Genomic DNA, 9934 nt, shown 5'->3' with positions numbered 1-9934 from the left:
ATCAAGCCTTGGAAGAACTGGGATATTATCAGATCCCAGGAATTGTTAAAATGTGGAATTGTGTTTGTTGTTCGTTAGTAGCTTATGCCTGCCCATACCATAACTTCACAGCCACATTTAAGAGTACACAATGCTTTCCAAACACAAGTTGCACCTGTGTAATGATCATGCTGCTCAATAATCAGGTTCTTGATATGCCTCACCTTTCAGGTGGATTAAAAATTTTGGCAAAGGAGATGCTTACGAAAACTATGTTAACACATTTGTGCACACAATTAGAGAAATCAAGTTTTCATGTCTTTTGAACATTTCTGGGCTATTTAATTTCAGTTCAAACATGAGACTAACACTTAATGTTACGTTTATATATTTTTTCAGTGTATTATAACGTATACTATATTATGTTACTAATTTGGACTTTGACTTATCCTGTTTACGCCAGTGGCTTGTTCTGATTGGTTCATGAAATCCATAATACGATAAAGTTTCAGTATAAAAGGTTTGCTATTGACAGAAGCATATGTCTCCGGAAAATACGTGTCAACCGGCAGGTGTCCCTCGCTCTGAAGTCTAGCAGTCACACGAGACTATTAGTAAACCTAATATTATCCCAATATCTACATGCAGAAAATTGGAGACCCTGGATAAAAAGGTGATTTTTATAACAAGGGACTTATTGAACCTGTCGATTATTGTTGCTAGACACTGGAAATGGCTTTGTTTAAAACATTTTTTAGAGAAAATAGCAACTGTTCAGGAAACATATCGACAGTAAACTCATCTTATGCTTATCATATTATTGTTAAACTGCTCTTGGAAATAGTTGAAACATTGAGGATTAAGCGGTTTGTACGCATACACACTGCAAATCTGTGATCCCTTGATCTCAACCATCTAATTTGGTGTACCCTCCTCTTTCACTTTATCCAATGCTTCACTAATACCACTCCGCAGTTCAATTTTGGCAGTCTGCCAGCGTTCCCGGCTCTCTCACTTTCTATTCCCCCTTATTCTCCCGCCCTCTCTCTGGATCTCTCTGTATTCTGCATTTGCCGAGTTTGTTCACAATGTGGTTACAGAACAGAACAAAGTGGTTCTGCGTTTTGCTGTGATCTCGCTCTGTCCTCATTTCAGTCCCTCCCTCTCTCTGTGAGGCAGGCAGCGCACCAGAGCGGCACGCAGTGTATTGAGCAGGCTGGGGTCTTGAGATTGGTTTGAGCAGGGATGAGTACCCGGCAGTAAGGAAAAGAACGGTAGAGGTATAAAGGACCAAATACCTATACGGATGCTGTGGAGAGCAAGAGTCGACACAAATCTCTCTCTCCTTCCTTCCATCTCTCTCGCTGTCACTCTCACCACTTCCATGCTCCCGTGGTAGATAGCACAGCACTCTCGGCTCAGCTGCATGGAGGCACAAGGAGGGGCAGGTAGCCCAGGTAGGTGCAGCTTTGCGTTCTTTAATAACGCAGTTATTCAATGTTGGCATAGAATCCATCCATCATAGACCTGCAGCTGTTACTGCAGCTGTCCAGGCTGTTAGTCTATTAGCCCAGACTACCCTTAGCCCTGCCTTTCCACACTGACTTTGTGTTGTCTTCTATGGAGTTTTGTTCGCGGTTGGCAATTGTGTTATGTCTACTCCATGTTAGTTTTTCATACCAGCTTTTAGAATTGTCACGTTTATAATTTTGCTAGCCCTGAATTGGTTATTGAGCATAGGTACTCTGTTTTACCCCAGACGCCTGTACCCGAGATTGTTTCGTTAGCTCAGCCATTAACACCTTTGTCTACCAGGTTAATACATTACCATAGCCTAGTTTATTCTCATATCAGAGGGTTATGTTCCTTTGATACCTACCAGCAGAATTGACTGCAAATTATATTGCAGTGTGTTGTACAGTACCCAACATTCATTAAATAGTGTTTTTACAGGTCGGAATTGGAGGGTAGATAAGATTAATGAACCTTGCTATTTTTTTGTGCAGGAAATGTATACTAGATATATATAGTGAATGTTAAAGACATGGTTAGGAAAATAATATAAACACATTTGAGCTTCGGTTTTAGATGATGTTGTTATGTACAAAACTGTTTTAATGACCTGTACCTATGTTGAGGTAAGTCATACCTCCATCTAGTTGACCAGTTAGTAAATCAGATAATATGCAGTCAATTAGACTTCATCATTATACCATTAATGATACTGGTGTAACATATCTTAGTATTGTCTTTTGGGTGGATTGTTCCGTATTACAGGGATATTTTAAGTCTGGTGGAAGATAGTTGCCACTTAAATGTATTCTGCCTTTCAACAGTTTGATTAAACTACGATGGTGGATTCAATCTCAGTAGGTTTTTGTGTGTGAGTATGTGCGTTTAAACCACTCTAGGGGGAGCTGATTCACGTGATTGCTAGGAGTAGTGAATGCCCAAACCTAAAAGAGCTTGCTTTCAAACAACACACGTCTTTCACTGTTGGTGTTGACATGTGCCATTTAACAGACTGGTGGTCAGCATATGTCACATCTATACACAGTGCTCTACCACTAGGCCTTTACAGTATGACACATCTATACACAGTGCTCTACCACTAGGCCTTTACAGTATGACACATCTACACAAAGTGCTCTACCACTAGGCCTTTACAGTATGACACATCTATACACAGTGCTGTACCACTAGGCCTTTACAGTATGACACATCTATACACAGTGCTCTACCACTAGGCCTTTACAGTATGACACATCTACACAAAGTGCTCTACCACTAGGCCTTTACAGTATGACACATCTATACACAGTGCTCTACCACTAGGCCTTTACAGTATGACACATCTACACAAAGTGCTCTACCACTAGGCCTTTACAGTATAACACATCTATACACAGTGCTCTACCACATACATTAACTACAATACCTGGTTCAATCAAGCATTTCAGTAAGTCTCCTGACACTATGCAGCATCTTTAAGTGTTTTGCCCCTGTAGGGCTGTGCTGTGCTAGGCTGTCTATCACAGTTACTATTTCATCTCCATGGCCCACTTGGTCCTGGAACCAGACTGTAGGCAATAACACAATTTTCATAGCAGAAATCTTATGAAAGCTTTGTGGAACTCAGTACGCCCTATTCAGTGAAGTAACTATCAGGAACATCTGTGAATGATGGAAGACAATATAAATAATATAGCAAGCATTAGTTTACAAAGGCAACGGTGCGGTGATACTCTTTAAAAATGTAGGGTATATGATGTTTTCTAAATGAGCAAGGACTCTGTGGTTCTGGTCTCAAAAGATAGCTGGTTCTACCATTGGGTTGCACGGACTGAGAAGTGTTTTGACAGGTCAGAATGAAGAGCTTGGATGCCGATGTAGGGTTTGAGCATTACCTGAAGTTAGGAAGGAACTCATTCCATTGCTGCTCCATAGTAAATGCAAGCTTTAACAAGAAGCCAGTGGAGTGAGTGAAGGGGCAGGGTAACATGGGAGACCTTGGGAAGGCTGAACACCAAAAGATTTTGGATCAGCTGCAGGGGTTAGGTGGCACATGTCTGAAGACCTACCAACAGTGAGTAGACCAGATGACAAGTGTCTGGATTAGAACCTGTGCTGCTTCCTTGGTGAAGTAAAGTTGTACTCTACGAATGTTGTAGAGTTTGAACCTGCAGTAGCGAGTCACTGTTGTCTAGGGTCATGCCAAGGGTCTTTTCACTCTCGGTGATGAACACCTTGGTGTTGCTAACCTGTATGGAGAGATCTTGGAGTGGACATGCTTTCTCTTGGATGAAGGCCAGCTCCATCTTGTCAAGGGTGAGCTTGAGGTGGTGGGTCAAGAAAGATATCTGCCAAGCAGATATGACTCACATTGTCATAGGCAGCGGCTGGGAACATGAGAGAGGACGCTTGGGCCGTACGAAAAGCCTCTGTGACACAGAGGACAGCGTTCCCAGTTGTGTGATCTATCTTGAGGCCTGACTGGTTACAGAAGGGTTGGTGAGTGGCACAACGCTCAAGTCTTTTGGAAAGGCAAGGCAGAATGGATCGGGCCGTAGTTTTGGACGTCAGGAGGGTCAAGTGTAAGCATTTGCTGAATAGCTGACCATACTGCACACCATTTTGTGCTGATTTAAAGAGAATGTTGAGAACAGATACCCATTAAGTTAGTACTCGTGAGCGTTTCTTTTTTCGATCCTCTTGTTGTATGGAAAGTGCTTCCATAAGCATTGCCATCCTTCTAAGCTGTCTCCTGTTTTCTGTGTGGTCTCTGATGCTGCCCACAAACCAAATTCAAAAGGATGGGCAAACAATTGCTCTGCAAACTACACCAGCAAACCTCCATCCTGTCCCACAGCAACAGTTTCCATGTCTTATCGCGCCATTGGTCTCTGTCATTAAATTATGTGTAGTGGTTTTTATTGTGAATTAAACCAAGCCCTGTTTCCAACTCCATGGAAAAACAAACAAGCACCATGAAAGCGAGTTCATACTTGCACAACTGCTATAGTTTTGTTCCTTCAGTGCAATGGACCCATAGTGCTAGAGCACTCTTTACAGTACACATTATTATGAACGGTACTGGCTGGCGTACCAATTAAAATAAGCAAGGCAGTTTGTTACATGCCATTAATTACACTAAAATAAGTGATATTTTGATGTGCCTAAAAACATTTCCACTACATCAGGCTACTGATATGGCGTAAACATGAATTGTGCGTAACTGCGCGGCGGAGGGGCAGACAGACAGTGGAGTTAACAGACAAGATCAAGGAGCAGACAATAGATAGTGTCAACACAATAATATCGAGAAGGGAAAGTGGAGCCCTCTTTCGGCTTGTTTGGAATCTCAAAGCTGAAATAAATCGATAGCCAACAGCAAGCGTGACTCCAGGGTGAAATAGGCATCCATTATGTTTAATCTGTGATTCTCCTCCCAGCCCTCTGAAATGCCACATCCTTCTCCCAGTATGAAACGGCGAGACACACAGAGACAAATTAGAACGCACTTACAGGCCATAAGAACATACAAAACACACTCGCATAAAACACGCTGAGAGACACATATATGACACATGCACACAGACCCAGGCACACAAAGACACATCCACAGACAAACAAACACACGTCCCAGATCCACACGGACTGTGCCATGTCTTTCTCCAGCTTTTTGTAATGTCACACACACAAAGACGCACATACGCACACACGCGCACATGCTTGGCCAATCCTGCTGGGCCCACAGAGACGGTGATGTTTCCACCATGACTGTGCATTATGAGAAGAGACACCACGACGATGTCAGATGGCCAGGGAGGGAAGCCCTGTAGTGACCCTGTGGGGATCCTGCTATGCTCTCATCTCTCTCTCTCGCTCTCTTTCTCTTTTCCCACTCTCATCCTGATCTCACGCTCTTCTTTTTCACTTATCTCCATCCCTTTCTCCTTTCCTTCCTTTCTGCTGTGTTCTGCTCTTACTGCAGAGTCAATGACATGGGAGGATGTTACTCATGGGCCACCTGGAGATTGGGTGGAGTTAGAAGTTTGTATAGGACTCCTCCCTAAGACCAGTGTGTGTGCGTGTGTTTCTGCTTGTTTGATTAAGTGTACATTTGTGTATGTTTGATGATGTATTTCTATTAGAGTAAGGAAGTATGCAATGTAGATGACTGGGAAAGAATGTATGTGTCTATAGAATGTTCTGGTGTGTACTACTGGGAGAAAACAGAGGGTTTCTGTGGATGTTGGTTTATCTTCAAAGGGGCACCCCCGCACCCTGGAGAATATCTATCAATGATTTAGGTGACTTGTGCAATGTAGTCTTCCTGAAAGGAATGTCTTACAGTATATTAGAACAATTCCATCTATGCAAAGAAGGTCCACCGTGGATTTGTAATCACATGTCCGTCTCTTTCCATCGCTGTCTTTCCAGAGGTTTAATCCACAGTCCAAGCTGTTTTTGCAAATTGAACAAAAGTTTTATCACAAAATAGTTCACCAAGGTGAATTGTGTAAAGCTAAAGAAAATATGTTTTGGAGAGTGATAGAGAGAGAGTGGTGTGTCAACCTGGACTGAACAAGTATTTGATACACTGCCGATTTATCAGGTTTTCCTACTTCCTACATGTAGAGGTCTGTAATTTTTATCATAGGTACTCTTCAACTGTGAGAGACGGAATCTAAAACAAAAATCACATTGTATGATTTTGAAATTATTAATTTGCATTTTATTGCATGACATAAGTATTTGATCACCTACCAACCAGTAAGAATTCCGGCTCTCACAGACCTGTTAGTTTTTCTTTAAGAAGCCCTCCTGTTCTCCACTCATTACCTGTATTAACTCCACCTGTTTGAACTAGTTACTTGTATAAAAGACACCTGTCCACACACTCAATCAAACAGACTCCAACCTCTCCACAATGGCCAAGACCAGAGAGCTGTGTAAGGACATCAGAGATAAAATTGTAGACCTGCACAAGGCTGGGATGGGCCAGCCTTGGACAATAGGCACGCAGCTTGGTGAGAAGGCAACAACTGTTGGTGCAATTATTAGAAAATGGAAGAAGTTCAAGATGACGGTCAATCTCCCTCGGTCTGGAGCTCCATGCAAGATCTCACCTTGTGGGGCATCAATGATCATGAGGAAGGTGAGGGATCAGCCCAGAACTACACGGCAGGACCTGGTCAATGACCTGAAGAGAGCTGGGACCACAGTCTCAAAGAAACGTATGATCTCTGTAACTGCAAACAAAGGTTTCTGTACCAAATATTAAGTTCTGCTTTTCTGATGTATGAAATACTTATGTCATGCAATAAAATGCAAATGAATTACTTAAAAATCATACAATGGGATTTTCTGGATTTTTGTTTTAGATTCCGTCACTCACAGTTGAAGAGTACCTATGATAAAATTACAGACTGCATGCATTGTAAGTGGGAAAACCTGCAAAATCGTCAGTGTATCAAATACTTGTTCTCCCCACTGTATATGAGTGAAAGAGAGTGTTGTATGCGAGAGGATGTGTGTGAGTGCATTAACTTTTTAATTACTGATGTTTTCTGGCCCGCAAATACATTTTTACAAATATATCAGAGGGAAATGAAAATGGGCGGCCCTCTGTTGAATTTCTAAGTCTGATGTGGCCCTGGAGTCAGTTTGCCCCTAGATTATCATTAGTTCTTCACTGGGGGGGGTGACAGCCAGGAACATTGGGTATTTTTTCAGTATGATGTAGTATTTCCCTGTAATGTACTGAAGAATAATCTAACTGATAGATTGTTTTGTAGTAAAACCTTTCGGAAATCTCACTCTCAAGTCACTACCTTTCGAGATAGTGCTTTCTACCACAGTGTGAATAAGGGTACTTAGAGATAATAAATGTGACCACATCTCTGATGTAATTTTTTGCTTTTTGCCGGACTGCTTAAGTTGAGCCGGCCAAGAAGAGTGAATGTCTCTGACTTACTGACTGTTGTTAAATAGTGTAGCGGTTAGAGACTCAGACTGCCACATGGGCGACCGGTGTTCGACCTCGAACAGAACTAAGTATGCCTTAGGGTTAGTTCAGGATAGACTAAAACTTCACTGGCTACAAGCTTCAGTAGCTATGTTATAGTAAGCCTAAAATAAAACTGTTTACGGTTTTATAGACCTCAACCCTCTTGCACAGTAAAAGGGCAAGGGTTTCCATGATTCTTTCGTCTTTTCACTAGACGCAAAAGTCAGTTATTGTCACCTATATTGATAGTTATTGTATCAATGTCATTCACGAATGAAAGAAAAACGAACGTTATTGTGCCATGAAATCTCACTGGCTTCAAGCTTCAGTAGAAACATTATATAGTAAGCCTAAAATAAAACTGTTAATGATTACAGTCATGGTCAAAAGTGTTGGCACCCCAGAAATGTTTCCAGAAAATCAAGTATTTCTCACAGAAAAGTATTGCATTAACACATGTTTTGCTATACACAGGTTTATTCCCTTTGTGTGTATTGGAACAAAACAAAAGAAAGAAGGAAAAAACTGGGCTGGACAAAATTATTGGCACCCTTAACTTAATATTTGGTTGCACACCCTTTGGAAAAAGTAACTGAAATCAATCGCTTCCTATAACCATCAATAAGCTTCTTACACCTCTCACCCGGAATTCTGGACCACTCTTCCTTTGCAAACTGCTCCAGGTCTCTCATATTGGAAGGGCGCCTTTTCCCAACAGCAATTTTAAGAACTCTCCACAGGTGTTCAATGGGATTTAGATCTGGACTCATTGCTGGCCACTTCAGAACTCTCCAGCACTTTGTTGCCATCCATTTCTGTGTGCTTTTTGAAGTATGTTTGGGGTCATTGTCCTGCTGGAAGACCCACGATCTCGGACGCAAACCCAGCATTTTGACACTGGGCCCTACATTGCGACCCAAAATCCTTTGGTAATCCTCAGATTTCATGATGCCTTGCACACAGTCAAGGCACCCAGTGCCAGAGGCAGCAAAACAACCCCAAAACATCTTTGAACCTCCACCATATTTGGCTGTAGGTACTGTGTTCTTATCTTTGTAGGCCTCATTCCATTTTCGGTAAACAGTAGAATGATGTGCTTTACCAAAAAGCTCTATCTTGGTCTCATCTGTCCACAAGACGTTTTCCCAGAAGGATTTTGGCTTACTCAAGTATATTTGGCAAAATGTAGTATTGCTTTTTTATGTCTAAGTCAACTTCTCTCCTTTTTATCTGCTTTCAGGTGTGATTTTTATATTGCCCACACCTGTTACTTGCCCCAGGTGAGTTTAAAGGAGCATCACATGCTTGAAACAATCTTATTTATCCACAATTTCGAAAGGGTGCCAATAATTTTGTCCAGCCCATTTTTGGGGTTTTGTGTGCAATGTCCAATTTGCTTTTTTTCCTTCTTTCTTTTGTTTTGTTCCAATACACACAAAGGGAATAAACATGTGTATAGCAAAACGTGTTAATGCAATACTTTTCTGTGAGAAATACTTGATTTTCTGGAAAAACACTTGGCCATGACTGTATATTGTGACTATTTCTGCTGGAGTTTCAAGGTGCACATCCATGCATGCATTTCGGGATGATATAGATCACAACCCCTTGCACAGTAAAATAGGTTTGGTCCACGATCACGATTTACATCTTTACATTTGATGACAATGTCAGTTATCATCACCTATATGGATAGTTATTGTATCAATGTTATTCACGAATGAAAGAAGAACGCTGTTGTGCCATGAAATGAAATCGCTTTTAATAATAAGTAGATACTAGTAAGCCTGTTATTGGCTAATAAGCTGTTAAAACGGCCAGTGGCAAAAGCCATACAGTTCACAGATGCTATTTGTGGTTGAAGTCAACTTAATAAGAAATGTTTGTCAGTTTAACACAACGCTTAATGGTGTCTAGCTAAATATTAAAACTTGGAGTGACAAAATTACTGAATGTCAAGACGCAATCTTTTTACGAGGTAATATGTCCCAATTGGTCCCTACAGTAATCTCTTTCTAATTTAACACATTGAATATAGTGTATCAACCCTGTTATACATGTTGTTGGTTTGGATTTTCGTTAATGAAAGGAACTAGTTTCGAGAACCGTGGAGTTTCAACTAATTGGTCTAACAATGCAAAACACTCTGGACATGTATAGCTTAGTGGCGTAGTGGTTAAAGACACAGTCTGTCACATAGGAGACCCTGATTTGAATTCAGCAAGGGCATCATCATTCATTCTTTCTAAACGCAGGCCGGCCGAACTAGGCTTGCCTGGTTCCTTTTCTTTCCTAATTTCTGATTAACCTACACTTGGGAGACAGTGTGATGGCTGTGTTGGTAATGTTATGTAATGTGATAGTTTCTGGTAATTGGCATGGCTGTTTTGGCATCACTTTAGAGGACAGGGATGGACAGGCCATCAAACACAGGAACTGTCA

At 41.4% G+C, this 9934-nt stretch overlaps 1 protein-coding gene across 2 annotated transcripts in view; it reads left to right on the top strand.

Annotated features, from left to right (window-relative positions):
- The first annotated feature begins 537 nt into the window (after positions 1-537).
- dbndd1 (dysbindin domain containing 1) overlaps positions 538-9934 on the top strand; it is a 35292-nt gene continuing 25895 nt past the window's right edge. The window contains exons 1-2 of one of the 2 annotated variants that reach the window (XM_010879373.4): positions 538-652; positions 1159-1436. In XM_010879373.4, coding sequence (XP_010877675.2) covers positions 1406-1436 — 31 coding nt within the window. In that variant the 5' untranslated portion in view covers positions 538-652; positions 1159-1405. Of the gene's footprint in view, positions 653-1057; positions 1437-9934 lie in introns of those variants that run through there. The other variant, XM_010879365.4, reaches the window with a different exon arrangement.

The sequence above is a fragment of the Esox lucius genome, chromosome 2 (genome assembly GCF_011004845.1).
Source record: "Esox lucius isolate fEsoLuc1 chromosome 2, fEsoLuc1.pri, whole genome shotgun sequence".
Taxonomy (NCBI): domain Eukaryota; kingdom Metazoa; phylum Chordata; class Actinopteri; order Esociformes; family Esocidae; genus Esox; species Esox lucius.
Note: the sequence above shows the minus strand (reverse complement) of the source record. Positions and strands in the feature narration are given on the sequence as shown.